This window comes from Ictidomys tridecemlineatus, chromosome 11, assembly GCF_052094955.1.
Source record: "Ictidomys tridecemlineatus isolate mIctTri1 chromosome 11, mIctTri1.hap1, whole genome shotgun sequence".
NCBI lineage: Eukaryota > Metazoa > Chordata > Mammalia > Rodentia > Sciuridae > Ictidomys > Ictidomys tridecemlineatus.
In genome coordinates this window covers 75177615-75199387 of record NC_135487.1, presented here as the reverse complement: position 1 = coordinate 75199387, position 21773 = coordinate 75177615, and the positions used below count along the sequence as shown (strand labels likewise).

General features: G+C 36.0%; 1 protein-coding gene across 2 annotated transcripts in view; it reads right to left on the bottom strand.

Moving 5' to 3' along the window:
- The window catches only part of Brdt (bromodomain testis associated), a 64487-nt gene extending 44063 nt beyond the window's left edge, over nucleotides 1–20424 (bottom strand). For both annotated transcript variants that reach the window (XM_040288984.2, XM_040288986.2), the window contains exons 1-5: nucleotides 20294–20424; nucleotides 4852–4994; nucleotides 4461–4697; nucleotides 3224–3361; nucleotides 672–786 (exon numbers count right to left, since the gene is read on the bottom strand). In XM_040288984.2, coding sequence (XP_040144918.2) covers nucleotides 672–786; nucleotides 3224–3361; nucleotides 4461–4649 — 442 coding nt within the window. In that variant the 5' untranslated portion in view covers nucleotides 4650–4697; nucleotides 4852–4994; nucleotides 20294–20424. The remainder of the gene's footprint in view (nucleotides 1–671; nucleotides 787–3223; nucleotides 3362–4460; nucleotides 4698–4851; nucleotides 4995–20293) is intronic.
- Nucleotides 20425–21773: the final 1349 nt, after the last annotated feature.

The window sequence follows — 21773 nt, the reverse complement described above, 5'->3', positions numbered from 1 at the left end:
CTGAAGGAAACTTAAGCTCCTAGCAGGTCTCTGAGCATCAGAAACAAGTAGCTACAATCAACCATCAACCACTGGGACAGGCTGAAGTATAAGGATTGCAAATTTGAAGCCAGCTTCAGCAACTTAGTGACATCCTGTCTCAAAATTTAAAAAGTAAATAAATAAAAGGGCTGGAGATACATCTCGGTGATAGAGAAGCAAGACTGTAATCATACTGGGTTCAATCTTCCATACTGGGGCTGGGCTGTAGTTAGAAAAAAAATCTGAGACTTAACAGTTACAATTCATTCTTAGACAAGGAACTTTTTTTTTTTTTTTCAATTTTGGTCTTCTCATCAGTACAGGACATAGAAACAAGATCCACTAAAAATAGTAATAATGGCAGCTATAACTTATTGAGTGCCTATTAGATGAATGTAACTATATAACAGGAAACCTGGTTTAAAGCCCATAATCAATGCAATCTTCCCTACTAGTACATAATCATCTTTGAGATTAAGGTTTAGTAGACTGAACTGATTACTATATCCCAATAAAGCAGAATGTAATATGACATCTGGATGTCTGTCTCCTCTGAATGATTTTATGTTTAGTTCCATTACACACACACACATATACAGAGGAATTAAAGGTAGATAGACAACATAAACAATTTACCTTTCCTGGCTTACCTTTCTTTATTCTTTCCTTACCACCCACAACTTGCTCTTCTTGTGGCATCTGAGATAATTTTTGTAAAAATAGTTTCTCTAGAGCTTGTGCCATAAGAACAATGTCATCTCCAGGCTAGAAAATATAATAAATACTTAATAAGGATAGTAATATGATGATTGTACCAAATTTCTTGAATCAGTCTACTTTATAGAGGGTAGCCATACAGTTCTCCTAGACAATATTTACCTCTTGTAAATAAAATTTAGAAAATAGTGAAGCAATTCATATTTAAAATTCTAGCATCCTAAACCTTCAACTTCTAAAAAGGATCAGAATGCCCCAAAGAATTACAACTCAACTAATTCTATTAATACAAAAAGATAATAGAAATTAGAATTTCTATACTTCAAAGAGGGTAAAATAAACTTGTTCATTGTCAAGCAAAATATTCCAAGGTTTGACTTGAAGTGATTAAGTTTTTAATTAACTAAACAAAGTGACATTGTAGTGTTGACTCAATTTAAAAATCTTAACTATTTTCTTAGAAGTCTTCACTTGGTTTACTTCACTAAGGAAAAAAAAATTTATAAAGAAACACCCTGAAACAGAACATGTATTTCTAAGTTAGGTAGTTCAGAAAAACTATAACTTATTTATTTTAACTCAGGGATGCTTTACCACGAATTACATCTCCAGCCCTTATTTTATTTTATTTTTGAGACAGGGTCTCACTAAGTTCTTCAGGCAGGCTGGCCTTAAACTTGCAATCTGGAGTAGCTGGGCATACATCATTGCACCTGGTTGAACTTTATTTTAAAATGTTAAATATAAGGCTGAAGCAGGGGGGCCCCAAATTCAAAGCCAGCCTCAGCATATTAGCAAGGCCCTAAGCAACTTAGTGAGGCACTTTCTCAAAACACAAAAACAAAAGAGGCTGGGGATGTATCTCAGTGATTCAGTGCCCCTGGGTTCAATCCCTAGTACCAAATAAGTGAGTAAATAAATAAATAAGATGTTAAATATAAAATAACCATCTAGAATTGCTGTTAAATTAAGACGAAATTAGCCAGGTGTGGTAGCACATGCCTGTAATCCCGGAGACTGGAGAGCCTGAGGTAAGAGGATTTTAAGTTTGAGGTCAGCGTCAACAACTAACTGAGAACCTGACTCAAATAAATAAATAAATAGGACTGGGGATATGGCTCACTGGTAAAGCATCTCTGGGTTAATCCAATACCAAATAAATAAAATAATTGACAATGATACTCATAACCATTGGAACTGATTTTTTTTAAATTTACAAGTTAATTGCTTCAGATATTTACATGTAAGGTAGTGTTTGTTGACAGTTACCTTGGGAAACAAAAAATTCTATTATGTTTTAATATCACTGGTGATTTTGTATAAACTAAATACCAAATATGTAGGTTTCTCCTTTTTAAATTAGATAGAAGTTTTAAATATATATAGATACCATAAAAATATATAGATACCATGTAACTGATAAGCACACAATACTCTGGGAAACAAGAATACTACATGGAGGCAGAATCAAATATAAAAATCCAATTTTATAGATAAAAACAAATGTGAAGATTAAGTTCAAGGGGCTGGGATTATGGCTCAGTGGAAGAGTGCTTGCCTATCATGCATGAGGCACTAGGTTTGATCCTCAGCATCACATAAAAATAAAGATGTTATGTCCACGTAAAACTAAACAAATATTTTTTTAAAAAGATTTAGTTCAAAATGTTCACATACATCATGATACAGGCAAATACATTAACATGATTTCAAGTACTGCTCGTAGACTACAACAAAGAATGTGTCTGATCTTCAAATCAACTTGTCAGGAAGTTTGGAAGTATTCATTTTGTAGCTGGGGGTATTGCTCAGTGGTAGAGCACTTTCCAAGCATGTACAATGCTCTGGGTTCAGTCCCTTGAACTACTGGGGAGTTAGGTATGCAATTTGTTTATCTTCTTAGGTAATGGATGGCCAGAGATCTATACTGTGAAAAATTTCTCCTTCCCCTTCCCCTTTTTCTTTTCTTTTATTTGGAACTTGGTATCAAACCCAGGAGTGCTTTATCATTGAGCTATCCCGAGTCCTTTTTTTTAATTTTCATTTTTAAAATTTTGAGACAGGGTCTTGCTAAATTACTGGGCATCTCACTAAGATACTGAGGCTGGCCTTAAACTTGTAAAACTCCTATTTCAACCTCCTAAGTCACTGGGATTACAGGTGTGTGCCACTGCACCTGGCAAGCATCAGTTTTATAAATAAAATAGCAGGAATGCAGAAGAACATAATTTAAAATACCTTACCAGAAACCAGTTATCATTGGTATTTCATTAAAAAACAAAACAAACAACTATTCCAGCTATTCAGGTAAAATTGACTGAACAAATGTTGATGTGTGAAAATTATAAAATTCAGTGAAATCATTCTTAAAAATATGAAAAATGTCCCTAACAAAGACATGAAATCTGAAATCAGCACACTTGTTTACACACTTTCCTATACATAATACCAAAGCATCAGCAGTGTAATTATAAGGTCTACATACCTTGTTATATAAATAACAATTCGAGAACATCATATTGAAGTCTTCTATACATTCTGAAGCCTTCACATAATATTTATTCTCCAACCGCTTCTTAATTGTATTTAAATCCATTGGTCTTTTAATAATGGTATAATAGTCCTATGATTTTGAAGAAATTCTAAGTATTAGCAAGAATAAGCCCACTATAACAATTGATACACAAAGAAATTTCATGAAACTATATATTGTAACTAGATAGAGCAATTACCTTTAAAAAGCTGAAAGTTTTAAAAATCTGGAAGCCAGAATCTTTAGTAACTTAAAATAAAGCTGATTGTCACATCATTTTTTTAAGAGCAAAGAAAAAGCCAGTAAAGATTAATGAAGATAAAAATTAAGAAAATTGTCCCTGAAAAATACAAAGGCATTATGCTAAAAAAAAAAGTAAAAAATTATCTAGTATTTATGGAATCTGACAGATGCAGAATAAAATCCCAGTTATACAATTTATAATTACTCAACTTTCTATTATCAGATGACTAAAAGTTTCTGACAAACCTAAAGTCAAATTGTACATGATCCAAATAAGTACTCATGAAGAAGGTGACATTCAGGAGTACACTGCATCAAAAAGGCAAGGGACAGCTGGGCGTGGTGGTACATGCCTGTAATCCCAGTATCTTGGGAGGTTAAGACAGAAGGATCACAAGTTCAAAGCCAGCCTCATCAATAGCAAAGTATAAAGCAACTCTGAGATCCTGTCTCTAAATAAAATACAAAATAGGACTGGGGGTGTGGCTCAGTGGCCAAGTGCCCCCTGAGTTCAATCCCTGGCACCAAAAAAAAAAAAAAGGGCAAGGAACAGCTGGGTATGGTGGTGCAGGCTGAGGCAAGAAGGTCTCAAGTTTGGGCCAGCATCAGCATCTTAGTGAGACCTTTCCTCAAAGATCTTCCCCAAATAAAAAGGAATGGGGATGTGGCTCAGTGGTAAAGTACCCCTGTGTTCAACAAGTACTAAAAAAAGACAGAAAAAAAAGCCAGTGACATATGCTCTAACAAGAAAATATGTACTATAATTTACCACCAACAGTTAAGAATGTCAATGTCCAGAAAAGTGAATTTTTTGGGAAAAAATACTCATTGAGATAGTCTTTAGGGTTTATTAAATATATTTTATAGTATTAAAGAGTAGTTATGTCTTACAGAAATTTTAAGGATTTTTCTTTATTTAAATTAACATAATTATAAATATACTTACAGGCAACTTCAATTTCACGGCATCCACAGGCTGCTGAAAAGGCCAAGAGAAACTGTGCTTCCATAAGGCCTTTAGGACAACTTTCTGTAGATACTGCAGCTGATTTGTTAATCGCCCGTTTTTCTTAGTATTTATATACTCTGGTGGAGGAGGGTTAACTATAGCTGTTTGTCGACTTGGCAGAGACATTTTTAACTAGTTCAAATCCTGATATTCTAATGTTTACAAGTACATGTCCTGAAAAAGACAAAAACTGAGTACTTTAGAAGCACTTTAAAAATGTGTTTTTATAGGATATGAAGATTTATTCAAAAGATAAAAGTAACATATTTTAAAATACATCATAAAACAGAAAAAAGTTCAAATGATGAATTTTTAAACAAATACTAACCTTTTTCTATACAAATAGTACAAGTTGTTTCATTATGTATGCCTTAGTCTTAGATGGTTTAAATTATTTCAACATATCACAGAATTTCTTTTTGCCTTTCAAAACCACAATTTGAGGTCTTAGCAGGAAAAGTCTATAAATCCCTAGTAAAAAGAAACAACAGGGAATGTTAAAGATACCACCTAGTACATAGGTATCCTATGATTGTTAATTCAATGAAAAGAGAAAAGGAAAAGATTTTTTCTGGCTAATTTTTTTTTTTCCTTTTTTCTGGCTACTTAAATGAAGCGATTAAAAAAAAAAAATCACAGGAGTGTAGCTCAATAGTAGAACATGTACTTGGCAAGTACAGGCCCTGCGTTCAATTCTCAGCACCAAGCAATAATTAAATTAAAAATGAAAATTAAGTAAATTCATTAAATTAAAATGCCAAATATTCAAATGCTATGCTTTTGTTCTAATTGTACATGAAAATAGAATACTAAATTTTTATTTAAATATTTTATCTAAATTTCCTGAGTATTTCAGAAAGATAGTATCTAATATAGTATTCCTGGATAGCATTATTACTTTATGGATAAAAGAGCAAAGGTCCTAACAATGTACACACAATATCTCTAGTAAATATGTAAAATAAAAAGTATGGTTATCAAATGGTCTCTTTTTAGAAAACAGCTTTAAAATTCTGCCAGTATATATCTGTTTACATTAAATCAATGTTGAGTTCTGAATCTTGTTGCATATTAATCACTTGTGGAGCTTTCTTTCTTTATGATAAAATCCATTACAAAAATTCCCTGTAACCATTTTAAGTGTAGAGTTCAAATATATTCACATTTTGGTGGAACCAATCTCAAGAATTTTTTCATTTTGCAAAAATGAAATTCTAACCAATTATACAACAACCTCTCATTCTTGCCTCTCCCCAGACCCTGGCAACATCACCATTCTCCTATTTCTATGAGTTTGGGGGGGGGCGGGGAAATACAGTATTTGACTTTTCTATAAGAGATTCATCCATGTTGTAGTATGTGTCAGAATTTTCTTCTTTTTAAGGCTGAATAATATTACACTATGCGTATATAGATCTAATTTTGCTTATCCATTCATGAATCAATGTCACACTAACTTTTGGCATTGTGTACAATGCTGCTATGAATATGGATATACAAATGTTTCATTACCTTGCCTTTCATTTTCTTGGATATATACTCAAAAGTGCAAAATTGAAATTGCTAGATCACATGGCAATTGTTTTTCTAATTTTTTTTTAACCTTTGTGTTTGGCTGTGTGCTCTTACCCATGGCCCAAAGCATGCCAAGCAAACACTCTATGACTGAGCTATACCTGCAACACTGTATTTCTAACATTTTGAGGAACCCCATCTCATTTTTCATAGTAGCAACTTACAATACACCATTTTAGTATATTATTTTGTTTTTAAAATTATATAATAGTTTTATTTTTCTTTTTAATATTTCACATTTTATGCACAAATAATTTTTAGTAAATAAAAATAGAAAATAAGTATTTTATGTAAAATTACAAATAAATTCATAATTATAACAGTATAAGTATTTTTTTAAAGATGTAGCCTCTTTTTTTTTAGAGAGAGAGAGAGAGAGAGAGAGAAAGAGAGAGAATTTTTAATATTTATTTTCTAGTTATCGGTGGATACAACATCTTTGTCTTTATATGGTGCTGAGGATTGAACCCGGGCCGCACGCATGCCAGGCGAGCGTGCTACCGCTTGAGCCACATCCCCAGCCCAGTATAAGTATTTTTAAAGAGTAAAAATGTATGGGAAAAAATTTCTCCCTTTTACAAAAGACTGAGAATTTTTTTTCCTAGCAAGAGGTCAAATATTGAAGTGTTAATAATATAGTGTTAATAATATAGACCCTCTATATCTGGAGACATTAAGTTAGTCACAAGTTTGTTTTTAAATTATGAATTTTAAAATATTTTTGTGCTATTTCAAAATACATATTACCTTTTTTTTTTTTTGTACTGAGATTGAACCCAGGGATGCGTAACTACAGGCCCATATCCCCAGCCCTTTTTATGTTTTCTTTTATTTTTGTGAGACACATTCTTGTTAAGTTGGTAAGGCTGGCTTTGAACTTGTGATCCTCCTGCCTCAGCCTCCTGAATCACTGAGATTACTTACAGGTGTGCGCCACCCAACCCAGTCTAACACTAGTTCTTTGTATGCGGCAGTGCATAAAATGATGAATGCAGACAACAGCAGACCTCACCAAAAATATTTGGAGGCACAATCCTTTAAAAGAAATTTCATACTTGAGTGTCATCATTAATCTGAGGAGAAAACAATACGACAATTTTTTATAATTAATTTACATTGATTGATACCAAATGAATATGGGATCTATTATTCACATAAAAATTACCATACATAGCAATCCTGCTTAATCATAATAGAAGAAAAGACTACTTAATTGTAACCTCAATAAAGACAACAAAAACAGAAACTCTAGATAGAGCAACTAAGAAAAAGAAATTAAAGGGATATGAATAGAAAAAGAAGAGCTCAAATTATCCCTATCTGCTGATAACATAATTCTACAGTTAGAAGATCCAAAAAAACTTCACCAGAAAACCTCTAGAACTCATAAATGAATTCAGCAAAGTAGCAGATATAAAATTAACACTCATAAATCAATTGTGTTTCTATACACTGATCATCATCAGCTGAAAGAGAAATGAGGAAAACTATCCCAGTCACAATAGCCTCAAAAAAAAAAAAATACTTGGCAATCAATCTAACAAAAGAGGTGAAAGACCTCTACAATGAAAACTACAGAACACTAAAGATAGAAATTGAAGAAGATCTTAGAAAATGGAAAGATCCCCCATGTTCTTGGATAGGCGGAACTAATATTGTCAAAATGGCCACACTACCAAAAGTGCTATACAGATTTAATGCAATTAAAATTACAATGACATTCTTCATAGAAATAGAAAACAGTAATGAAATTCATTTGGAAAAATAAGAGGCCTAGAATAGCCAAAGCAACCTTTACTGAGAAAAGTGAAAGGCATCATAATACCAGACATTAAACTATACTACAGAGCTACAGTAACAAAAACAGCTTGGTATTGGCACCAAAACAGACATGAAGACCAATGGTACAGAAGAGAAGACTCTTCATAAATACAGTTATCTCTACATAAATACAGCCATCTCATACTAGACAAAGTGCCATAAATATACTTTGGAGGAAAGAGAGCCTCTTCAATAAATGGGGCTGGGAAAACTGGAAATCCATATGTAGCAGAAAGAAACTGAACCCCTACCTCTTACCCTGAATAAAACTCAAAGTGGATCAAAGACCTAGGCATTAGACCAGAGAACTTACACTTAATAGAAGAAAATGTAGACCCAACTTTACATCATGTCAGCTTACGAACAGACTTCCTCTACAAGACTCCTAAAGCACAAGAAGTAAAATCAAGAATCAATAAAATGGGATAGTACCAAACTAAAAAGATTCTTCACAGTCGAGGAAAAAATCAAGAGTGTGAAGATAGCACCTACAGAATGGTAGAAAATCTTTGCCACCTGCACCTCAGATAGAGCATTAATCTGTACGATATATAAAAACTCAAAGAACACCAAAACAAAACAAATAATCCAACCAATAGACAGGCAAAGGGGCAGCATATCAATGTTTATAGCAGCACAATTTACCATAGCTAAATTATGGAACCAACCTCGATGCCCCTTCAGTAGATGATTGGATAGGGAAATAATTTTGGTATATATATGTATGTGTATGTATGTGTGTGTGTGTGTGTGTGTGTGTGTGTGGTATATATATGTGTGTGTGTGTGTACACACACACACACAATGGAACATTACTCAGCATTAAAAGAGAATAAAATCATGGAATTTTCAGGTAAATGGATGAAGTTGGAGAATATAATGCTAAGTGAAGCAAGCCAATCTCAAAAAACCAAAGGCCGAATGTTTTCTTTGATATGAGTATGCTGACTCATATTGGCAATGTTGGGGGAGCATGGCATGGGAAGAATGGAGGAATTTTAATAGATAGGGCAAAGGGGAGTGAGGGGAAACAAGAGGGCAAAAAGGGAGGAATGATGGTGGAATGAGTTAGACATCGAAACCCTAGTAAATGTATGAAAACATGAATGGTGTGAAAACACTTTGTGTACAATTAGTGACTTGAAATATTGTGCTCTATATGTGTAATATGAAATGAATTACATTCTGCCATCATGTATAACAAATTAGAATAAATAATTTAATAAAAAATAAATGGGAAAAAAGAAATTTGAAGAAATACAAATGAAAAACAAATATATGAAAAAATGTGCAACATCTCTAGCAATTAGAGAAATGCAAATTAGAACCACACTAAGATTCCATCTCACTCCAGTCAGAACATCAATTATCAAGTAACAATAAATGTTGGTGAGGCTGTGGGGAAAAAGGTATTTACACACATTGCTGGTAGGACTGCAAATTGATGCAACCACTCTGAAAAGCAGTATGAAGATTCCTCAGAAAACTGGGAATGGAACTACCATTTTACCTAGTTATCCCACTCCTAGGTAGGTGTGTGTGTGTGTGTGTGTGTGTGTGTGTGTGTGTGTGTGTGTGTGTACCCAAAGGACTTAAAATCAGCATACCACAGGGACACAGCCACATCAATGTTTATAGCAATTCACAATAGCTGAGCTATGGAACCAACCTAGGTGCTCTTCAACAGATGAATGGATAAAGTAAATGTGGCATATATACACAATGAAGTATATTACTCAACCATAAAGAATAATGGAATTATGACATTTGCTGGTAAATGGCTAGATCTGAAGACTATCATGCTAAGTGAAACAAGCCAATCCCCCAAAACCAAAGGCCAAATGTTGTCTCTGATATGCAGAGGTTAAAACACAATAAGGGGGGTGGGAAGGGATGAACAGAAGTTCACTGGATTAGACAAAGAGGAATAAAGGGAAGAGTGGGAGAATGGGGAAAAGAAAGACAGTAGAATGAATCGGATATAACTTTCCTATGGTCTTATATGAATACATGACCAGTGAAACTTCGCATCATGTACAACTGCAAGAATGGGATCCTAATTAGAATACATTATACCTGATGTAAGTATGTATGTCAAAATACACTCTATTGTCACATATATCTACAAAGAAAAAAAGAGGTGACAAAAATATTTTATATACGTTGAGACAAAAGTAATAAAAATTCCTTAAATTGGAGAAATCAGTCACATTACCTATGTTATCATGCACAAAATGATGGTTAAGAAATAGTTGAAGAAAAAAAAGAGATGAAGAAAAAAGAAAAAGAAACATTGTCAGATCATGCATAAAAACCCTGTTCAAATCATGATACTGTGGTAAGCAAGACAGAAAAAGTCCCTGCCTTAATAGGGTGTATGTTCTAAAGGAGGATGACTAAACAGACAAAAAAAAAATACAGTAATTTTAGCAAGTACTAACTACTATGAAGAAAGCAAGGCATCATGAGTTGTGGGTACAATCAGGGAAAGCCTCTGAGATGACATCTGACCTAACAGATGGGAAGCGGCTTGATATTCTTAAATCAAGAATGGAGGTCAGGGGCTGGGGTTGTGGCTCAGTGGTAGAGCGCTTGCCTTCAATGTCATGAGGCACTAGGTTTGATTCTCAGCACCGTATAGAAATAAAAAATAAAGATCCTTCAACAACTAAAATAAATAATTAATTAAAAAGAAAAAATGGAGGTCATCAGAGGACAGAAAATGGGAATGAAAGGAAAAATAAACAAGCAAACAAAAAATGGTGACCAGGTTATATAGGGCTCTTAATAATGACAAGAATTTAAATTTTATTTTCTAAATGCAGGCAAAGACAAGGCTAAAGAAATCAGAAGACGAACAAGAAGGCCAGTAAGGGGCTTCAGAACTAGTCCAGGCAAGAGACAACAGAAGAGATCATCAATTGGTCTTGATTTTAGCCCCTTCCATCCCTCAATTTCTTCTTCCCCAAACCTTTCCTTTTACCAAATAACGGCACTATCATTTAACAAATTGCTTAAATTAAAAACCTAGCTATCTTTCTTACTTCCTTCTTTCCCCTAGCCTCCCCTGACCCACCCCAATCTATTACCAAATCCTTTAGCTTGTCCTCCAGAATAAATCTCAAATTTTGACTACTTTCACCAGTACAACCCTAGACCTAGTAATCATCATCTCTCATAAGAACTAATGCCATAGCCTCTAAACTAGTCTGAGCCCTCCAGGGTCTGGTCCACTGTTTCTTTAACCTCTTCTTTCACTCTCCTGACTCAATCACTTTGCTCCAGAAGTATCTTTAAAAAAAAAAAAAAATCAGAGCTACAGATTGAGCAAAGGACCTAGCATATGCTAAGCAAGAGTTCTCTACCACTGAGCTTCATCCTGAACTTTTTATATTTGAGAGGAAATTGCTCAAGTTTCCCAGGCTGACCTTGAATTTGCAATGCTCTTGCCTCACCCTCCATAATCCCTGAGATTAAAGGCATACACCACCATGCCAGGCTCCCAGCCACACTCCTTTTTTCAGTTCTTTGAAATGCTCCATCCTCTGGACTTTTTGCAGTCTTCCTGAATTCCTCTTTTTTAAAAAATATTTTTTAAGATGTTGATGGACTTTTATTCATTTATTTATATGCAGTGCTGAGAGGCTAGGGATATAGTTCAGTTGGTAGAGTGCTTGCCATGCATGCACAAGATCCCAGATTCAATCCCTAGCACCGAAAAAAAAAAAAAGAAAGAAAAAAGAAAAAGAAAACTTTTTAGCAGTTTCTTATATGCATGCAGTGCTAAGAATCGAACCCAGAGCCTCACACGTGCTAGGAAAGTTCTCTATCACTGAGCCACAGCCACAGCCTCCCTATATCCCTTTTCTGCCAGATCTATTTAGAATAACATTTGAAACAGGCATCTTCTCCACGTCCAATCCATCAATTCTCTATTACTGTACTCTGCTTTCACCACTGTAGATTGAGCTTCACTATTCAAAAGCCTGAAATCCAAACTGCTTCAAAATCTGAAGTCATTTTAACACCAACATGATGTGATAAATGATCCACAAGTGACAACTTCATGGTGAAAGATTGCATTAAAATGCAGATACAGTGTACACCTGTAATCCCAGCAACTCAGGAGGTTGAAGTAGGATGATCCCAAGTTCAAAGTCATCCTCTGCAATTTAGTGAAGCTCTAAGCAACTTAGAGACCCTGTCTCAAACTGAAAATAAAAAGGGAAGGGGATATAGCTCATTGGTAAAGTGTCCCTGGGTTCAATACCAAATACTGTGGGGGGGGGGGAAGAAAAACAAAAACAGAGTCACTAAAAATATTTTATAAAATTACCTTCATGTGGATTAATTACATGTGAAACACAAATGAATTTCATGTGTAGACCTAGCTCCCATCCCCAAGGTATGTCATTATGTATATGCAAATACTCCAAAATCTGATATCTTAAACTTCTGGTATCAAGCATTTTGGATAAAAACCAACCCATACCATGTTTACTTTTGCCTACTTGTTTACTGTTTGTGTTCTTACTCTCTCCCCTAATGCCTCAAAACATAAGCTCTGTGTAAGCAAAAACCTTATTTATATATTGATCTATTTAATGCCCAGGACAGAGCCTATATATGCTGAATTAAAATATTCAGATTAATTTTATGTGCATTATATATTTAGGCTCCACTTATTGTAGGGACAAGTAGGAAAAGAAATCAAGAATGCTTTATTTCTAAGTTACATTCTCCCTGGTGTTAAGGAAATTGCCTGCAAAAATAAATAAGGCTGTCAATTATAAACTGCCTTTTCCACTCCTTAAGCCCTCAACCCTACCACACCCATTTGCAGAGGATATAACCTCTTAGGTTGCAATAGAATACCTTTGAAAATTAACTTGCTTGGACTGGGGATGTAGCTCAGTGGTAGAGCACCTGCTTAGCATGCACAAAGCCCTGAATCTGACTCCAGCACTGCAAAAACCAGGCAAAACAAAAACTAATTCCCTTTAAGTTTCTTTTGTGTGTGTGAGTGTGTGGAGATGGGATGCCTCACTTTGTTTCCCAGGCTGGCCATCAATTCCTGAGCTTAAGCAATCTTTCTACCTCAGCCTCCCAAGCAGCAAGGACTACAGGTGTGCACCACAAAGCCCAGCTCTCTTAAGTTCCAATTATGGGCAGTTCTATTTTCTTGCATCTTGTAAATATATCACCTCTTTTAGACCATAAGGGTCTTCTTTATTTTTTTTCTAGAATTTCATTAATTGTTTCTTTATTGCTATTGTGTTTATTTTTATTGTTTCTTAAAGGCTTCCCTCTACTTTAAGATTATAAAATACACTGACACTTTCACTCAGTGTAGTAACAGAAGTCCTAGACTAATTAGATAAATATTAATAATAAAATGCATCCAAATTAATAAAAAGATATTAAATTATCTCTGCAGAGGATATGCTCTAATATGTTATTTATTTACTTATTTGGAATACTTAGGATTAAACCCAGGGGTGCTTAACCATTGATCCACATCCCCAGACCTTTTCTTCAAATTTATTTTTTAATTGTAGTTGGACATAATTTGTTTTATTTATTCACTTTTATGTGGTGCTGAGGATTGAACCCAGGACCTCGCATGGGCTAGGCAAGCGCTCTACTGCTGAGCCACAACCTCAGCCCCCAGCCTTTTTTAAAAATAATAATTATTACTTTTTAAAATTTTGAGACAGCGTCTCACTAAATTGCTGAGGTTGGCCTCAAACTTGCAATCCTGCCTCAGCCTTCCAAATCACTGGGATTACAGGTATGCATCACACACATGTGTGTATGTGTGTGTATAAACTCTAAAGAGACTACCAAAAAACTATTAGAACTAATAAAATAAAAAAGGTACAGGATACAAAAAAAAAATCAACATGCAAAAGTAGTTCAACAAACGATTTAAAAATTACGGCTGTGTGGTGTAGCTCAGATATAGCATTTGCCTAGCATGTGTGAGGTATTGGTTTGATCCTTAACACTGAAAAAGTAAAATACTTAGGAATAAACCAATGAGGTGAAAGGTCTATATGTTGAAATCTATAAAATACTGATGAAAAAACTGAAGACACAAATAAATAAAAAGACATCCTATGTCTATGAATGAGATGAACTAATATTGTTAAAATGTCCACACTACCCAAAGTGATCAACAGAATATACTCTGGTAGAGTATCCCTGGGTTCAATCCTTAGAACCCCCCCCCCAAAAAAAAAATCACATTGCACAGCGTGCACGTGTGTGTATATATATAATCTTTATCGATTAAATATTTTAAAATATGAGATTATATAATATACATTGTTTTATGTTTTCCTTTTTTACATTTAATTATATGGAATTAATTTCTGTTATCTCTGCATACAGACATGCTCTACTCAGTACCTTAATTTTTTCCCTTAAATACCTTCCCACATAAAATCTACACACACGTGGATGTTTACAGCAGCTTTATTTATGATTATCAAACTCTGGAAGCAACCAAGATGACCTTCAGTGAGAGAATTGGGTAAGCAAGTACATGCATGCAATGGAATATTATTCAGTGCTAAAAAAAAGAATGAACTATCAAGCCATGAAAAGACATGTAAGAAACTAACTCATACTAAATAAGTCAACATTAACAGGCTACAAACTACATGACATTCTGGAAAAAGTAAAAAACTACAGAGACAGTAGAAAGATCAGTAGCTGCTAGGAGTTTCAGAAAGAAGGAATCAATAGGCAGATCAGAGTATATTTTGCACAGTGAAGCTATTCTGTATGATACTGTAAAGGATAAATTTGTCAAATTCATAGAATGTACACCATCACAAGTGAAGCCTAATATAAACTATGGAATTTTTGAGATAATGATGTGTTTAATGTAGCTTCATTGATTTTTAACAAATGTACCACTCTTGTTCAGAATGTTGATAATGTGTTTGGAAGCGGAAAGTAGATGGGAATTCCTTCCGTTTAATTTTGTTGTAAACATAAACTCCTCTAAAAGTTAGTGTATTTACACATAAACACATACCCTTTCCTACCATATGCTTCATTACTTACATAAAATTTTGCAACCAGTTTTTACTTTTTTTTTAAAATAGATTTTTTTCTTATTTATTTATTTAAGTACTAAGAATTAAGCCCAAGAGTGCTTAACCACTGAGCCACATCCCTAGCCCTTTTTATTTGTTATTTGAGACAGGGTATTGATAAGTTGCTCAGGACCTCACCAGGTTGCTGAGGCTGGCTTTGAACTTGCAATGCTCCCACTTCATTTTCCTGAGCTGCTGGGATAATAGGCATGTCACCATGCCCAGCAGTTTTTACTTGTTTTAAAGTCAAATGCATGGGTTGGAGTTGTAGCTCAGTGGTAGAGCACTTGCCTAGCACACATGAGGCACTAGGATCGATCCTTAGTGCAGCACGTTTTATTTTGTTTTGCAGTACTCAGGGTTGAACCCAGGGCTTTGCACATGCTAAGCAGGCACTCCAGCACCGAGCTTCATCTCCAACCCATGGATATATTTCTAAAAAGAAAGATGTCATAGGCAGATGAAACCTAATGTTCATAAAAACTGAATGTTATGTAGTAACCACCAGTTACAATTTCCCAAAGACAATGTACCATAAATAATTATACAAAGTTTTGGTTTACACTGTTGAATATAATTACGTGATAGTGTAGCATCACCTTGTCAAATCACTTTATGATTCCATAAACAAGCCACCTCAAAAATTATATCCCTTTTGCCTACTCAATAACTTATTATAAAATAACCTTGTGAATTCTGGAGAAATTTTTAAAGACAATACATTATTTAAGGATGTCTTTTTAAAAAGCCAAAACAATACAAAAAAAAGTTTGATTTTTTTTAAGCTAACCTTTTTCTTGCAGTTCTAGATAGAATGCCTTTATTTTATTTGTTATGCGGCACTAAGGATCAAAAGGAGTGCCTCACGTGTGGTAGGCAATTACTCTGCCACTGAGCCATGCCCCAGCCCCAAGTTTATTTGATTTTTTTAACATTCATACGGTATAAAAATCTGAAAGAAAATAGTATACAGAAGTTTTATACTTTTCCATCCTTGCCCTCAGCCAACCAAATGTCCTATCATGTATTTCTTATGAACCCTTTAAGAAATGTTCTGTTTTTTGCTCTGAATTCATCTTAGAAAATATTCCAGGGTAACATATATATTACTATCCATTTCTTTTTATTGGGCTGCATAGCATATCATCATTCAGATTCAGACATGGCCATAACCATTATTTTCTTTTTTTGGTACTGGAGATTAAACCCAGGGGCACTCTTCCTCTGTGCTACACCTCTGACCTGCTTTGTTTTTTATTGAGATAGGTTCTCACTAAGTTGCTTAGGGCCTCTATAAGTAGCTGAGGCTGGCCTTGAACTTTTAACTTCCAGCTTCAGCCTTGGGAGTTGCTGGAATTACAGGCATAGACCATGGTGCCTGACACCATTATTTTCAATCCTTTACTATTATACACAATGTTGCAGTAAATATCTTTGTAAATACATCACTGCATATATACAAACACTTAGTGAATATAATCCTATTAACAATTTCTGGGCCAATGCTTTAAAATTTTGCCAGAATGTTTAACTGTTCTCTAGAGGTTATTTAAGTTTGTATTTCTACATACAATGCACAAAATTAAAAATTTTAAACTTTTAAGAGTCTTTAAAGAAACTATGAATATTTCAGTCATTTCTGACAAATTGTACAGACCAAATATTTTCTAAAATGCATACATAATCTTAAAAAAATGTTTCTACAATGTTATAAGAAACATACAATTTAGCAAGACCCTGTCTCAAAAAACTAAAGTTGAAAAGGGCTGGGGATGTAACTCAGAGTAAAGTGCCCCTGAGTTCAATCTCCAATATCAAAAACACAAATTATATTTTTAAAAATTTATATAAAGATATAGAACCTTACTACATTGTCCAGATTGGATGTGAACTTTTGATTTCAAGTAGTCCTGCCTCAGCTTCCCAAGCAGTGGGGACTCAGGGACCCACTATCACAGTCAGTTTTTTTGTTTTTGTTTGTTTTGGTGCTAGGAATTGAACCTAATGGTGCTTAACCACTGAGCCACATCCCCAGCCCTTTTTACTTTTTATTTTGAGATATAGCCTCACTAAGTTGCTTCAGGCCTCACTAAAATGCTGAGTCTGACCTTGAATTTTCAGTCCTCCTGCTTCAGCTTCCTGAACCATTGGAAAGTTAGCCTTAGTGATTTAGTGAGACTTTGTCTCAAAATAAACAATTAAAAAGGGGCAGGGATGTAGCTCATCGATAAAATACCCCTGGGTTGAATCTCCAGTACACCCTGCCCTGCAAAATTATGTTGAACTATATGCATACCGAAGTCTCAAGGAATTGAGCATATTAAACAACAAAATCACACCATATCTTAAGCCTGGAAGGCTCAATTTTAGGTAAGTATAGCTGAACTTCTTGCTTTAAAAATAATCTCTATTTCACTAAATAGCAGGGTATGTTTTTCTGCTGGATGGCACTTTTGGTAAAATTTCAAAGATCTTACATGTGTAAGGGAAGCCTAGATCTAAAGAACTTGGATTCTGGAACTCAGATAAACTCTAGGACTCTGAAAGGTCAAAAGCAATTAATCTGTCCTATGTGGTACTAATCATAGAACCCATCCTTTTTCAAAATTTTGAGACAGGGTCTAAATTTCTGATCCTCCCATGCCAACCTCCAGAGACACTGGGTTTACAGGTCTGCACCAACACACCTGGCCATAAATGACCTCTGATTCTGACTCCAAATCCTGCATCCTCAAACAAGCCAAGTCTCCAGTGACAGACTGTGCCTTCAATCCCTGGCACAGGGTGGGGCAGTCTCCAATTCAAGGGAGAAGTTTCTTTGAAATTAGGTCAGGCTTAATCCCATCTACTAAAGAGCCTGAGGCAGAAGGATCATAAATTTGAAGTCAGTCTGGATTACTGAGCAGGCTGGGGATGCAGCCTAGTGGTAAAGTGCCTTTGGGTTTAATCTCCAGTATTGTAAAAGGCAAAGAAACAAAAACTTAGGTCAGCCTTCAGTTAAGGCCAAACAGAGGTAATTAGTACAAAATGTATACTCTTCACAATCATGAACTCTCCTCATTAGATCCTCCCCTTACCCCTTTCATTCAGTTTGAAGAATTCTGAGTCCTCAGGGTCTAAGATAACATCCCCTTCTGAAGGTCCCTGATCCTTATCATCAACATGTCTATACTAGTTTCCCTCTGTATAAACTTTCTCAAATCTCCTTAAAAATTCTTCCCTTAAGTACAGGAAAATTGACTGGGTGAGGTGGTACATAAGAGGACCACTAAATTCATGGCCAGCCTGGGCAATTTAACAAGACCCTGTCTCAAAAATTTTAAAAGGTTTGATATAGCTCAGTGGTAGAGCAGCTGCCTAGCAAATGTGAAGCCGTGGGTTCAATGACTAGTACCAATGAGAAAAGAATGACTGGAGTTTGCAGGACATCATTGTCTTTGAGTAATCAGGACCCTAACCAATCCTGATTCTTCCCTAATCTTGTTATGTTCTTGTAGCCTCAATCTTCTCTTCTGAATCTCATAGCAGAGCATCCCCCTCAAACTACATCATCTTTACTTTTCACAGTGTCCCCACAGCACTCCTCTAAAACTCCCTTTATACTAGTTCATCACTTACCATATTGAGTCCAATGGATTTCCTTTCTGAATCTTATCTTTCTTGACCTTTTGCAGTATCTATCACTAGACTATTATTATGACTCTCTAAAACTTTCTTCTGGTTTCCAGGATACCATTTTCAAATTGTTTGTTCATTTTAAAAATATTTATAAAGCACCCACAATGGTGCCAAAGTCCTGTGCTAGAAATCAAGGTTACAGTCTCTTTACAGAGACTTATAATAGGCAGTTATAATGCAATAAACAGTTAGTGCTACGATGGAGGATGCTAAGGTTATAAAAAGGAAGGTCAGAGTGGGCTTCCAGAGAAAGTTAATCTTTACAGTCACATCTACTGCTAACCCATTAATGACCCCCAGGATTCTTTTCCCTTTTTTCCTCCATTTTCAAATTTCTGTTATGACAACTAAAGCACTCCAGGTATCAATAACTGTACAAATATAAATAAATATATTTTGGATATTTAATGTGTTCCTATTCTCCATCCCCCAAACCAAGGCTTTTGTTCAATCACTTGTCACTTCCCACAAGAAGTAATTCGAAAGTGATGTTCTGATTTTTGTTTAGCAAGTTGCTTAAGACAAAACTCTTCAATTCAGTATCCTTCATGATGTAGAAAACCTTTTATGTGTTCCCTTGCCCATATCACAGAACTAATCTCTTGCTACTCCACCAATCTAACACTGTTCCAGTCACTTAAAAATCTGCAGTTCTTCACTATCCCAACCTCTTTCTTTCTTTCTTTTTTTTTTTTTTTTTTTTTTTTTTGTGTGTGTGTGTGTATTGTTGGGGATTAAACCCAAGGCTTAATGTGTTTGAGGTAAGTATTCTATCACTGAGCTGTATTTCTGGCCTATCCTGCCCTGTTCTTGGTATATATTTGTATCTTTGAAACAGTTCTCTATTAGAGCTTCCCTCATTATCCTTTAGCCTAACTTCTGTCTCTCAAGACCCAACTTAGTTATCTTCTCATTCCTTTCCACCAGCCCCAGCTCTTCACACAGGTCTCAAAGCACTCTGTACATACCTCTATCAATTCTTAGCTCAGGCAAGTGTCTTGAGGTCAAGTCGACCTCCAATTTGACAACACCCAACAGAAAATTTAGCATGTTTCAAGAGTTTAATAAGGTTAGTTGAATGAACAAATGAATCAAGGATCAGTATATCCCTGTTCCAAATGTCCACACACAGAACAAACACAACAAAGATGCCAGCTAAAATTAAAGCTCTATACTTTCCTCTGCCCTCCCCCTCTACCAATCCAAGATTTAAGAGATTAACTGCAAAGGTCATGAGTGGTTTTTTTTTTTTTTTCCCCAAGATGGAAGGAGGCGGTTGCACGCTGGATCTCTGCCCCAACCTCCTACTTTCCAGACTCTCCTTTGCAGAAAAGTCATGCATTTGGGAAGCAAAAGATGAGGGGGGAAAACATTCCACTTAGGCCAGTTGCTTGCAGTTAGGCCAAAGAAAAGCAACTTGCAGCTCACCTAGGCTGCAGGGACGCACTGGGATGGCCTCCCCAACTGCCCGGCCTCTAGCCCAATGTTAATGGGGGAGGGGAAGCGGGGGAAAAAAAAAACGGTTGTTCCCACCCAAGTTCACGCTTCAGGGGCGTCCCAGGGAGGGGTCACCAGTAGAAGGTGTATTACCTCTTATGAAAAAGACCTTATCTGATTGCGCCTTACAGTTTGCACAAGATGAAGCAGTGCAGGGCAACTGTTCCTCGTCCTCCACCGTCGGTCGCCGCCAGCTCTCGTCCTAATGGCGGCCGCTAGCTGGCTGCGACTGGCGCCTTTATAGGAGGCCCCGGTGGACCGCCTGCTGATTGGCCCGAGCCCATCACGTGACCACGCCTAGCCTGGAAGTAGAGTTGCGAGTCCTCAGCTGAGCAAGTGAGGCCTAGCTAGAGGGTAGGCAGTGTGGTTTGGTGTCATCCTCATACCCTGCAGAGTGCTCTGGGAAAACCACTTTTTTTTTTTTTTCATTCTTTCCTTTAGCCTTACCCTGTTATATTTGGGAGGTTCATGAATTTCGGGTTGTGGAGGTTCTGTCGTTTTCATTTTTCTCTGCCCCCTGCACGGATGTCTGTTGCACGTAGTGCATAATAAATACTAGGTAGCAGCTGAGGCTACAGACAAAATGATCTCTTTTGGTTTAGAATGGCAGGAAGTTTGTTTTACAACAGCTGTGCAAAGATACTTTAAAATACTTAAAAAGTACTGACATTAACATTATATCATAGTAACATCTAGCACGGTAGCTGCCTTTTGGACCCAAATGCAAACACTGTTTCTTTCATTTCTTTCTTTCTTTTAGTACTGAGGATCGAAACCAGGGGTGCTCTACCACTGAGCCTACATCCCTAGATCTTTTTATATTTTATACTTGAGACATGGCCTCACTGAGTTGCTCAAGCTGGCCATGAACTTGCCATCCTCCTATCTCTACCTCCTGAATAGCTAAGACTACAGGCCTGACCATGCCTGGCTATTTCCAAATTATTTTCTTCCTTCCTTCCTTCCTTCCTTCCTTCCTTCCTTCCTTCCTTCCTTCCTTCCTTCCTCTTTCTTTCTTTCTTTCTTTTCCTTCCTTCCTTCCTTCCTTCCTTCCTTCCTTCCTTCCTTCCTTCCTTCCTTCCTTCCTTCCTTCCTTCCTTCCTTCCTTCCTTCCTTCTTTCTTTCTTTCTTTCTCTTTCCAGAGGCTCTCCACCACTGAGCCACATCCCCAGTCCTTTTTTGTTGCTTAGGGCTTTGCTGTTGCTGAAGCTAGCTTTGACCTTGTGATCTTCCTGTCTCAGCCTCTGAACTGCTGGGATTACAGGTGTGTGCCACCACACCCAGTTTATTTTTGATTTCTTAAAACTCTTTCCTGAATGGGTGGGAAAAAGGGAGGGCAAAAACATCTGGTGAAACAAAACAAAACAAAAACACTGTTGGATTTTTTGGTTAAAATATTATTACTCAGGGAAAAGATAGGTGGGTACAGACCTAGGGTATAATCTCATACCATGAATGGATGAAGGGAGGTTAAAGCATGAATGGATTAAGGGAGGTTAAAGGAAATCAAAGCCAGGAATGACAGTACAAATTTTGCCCCAGCTCTCAACTTTTGGCTCTTTTCCTGAGAACC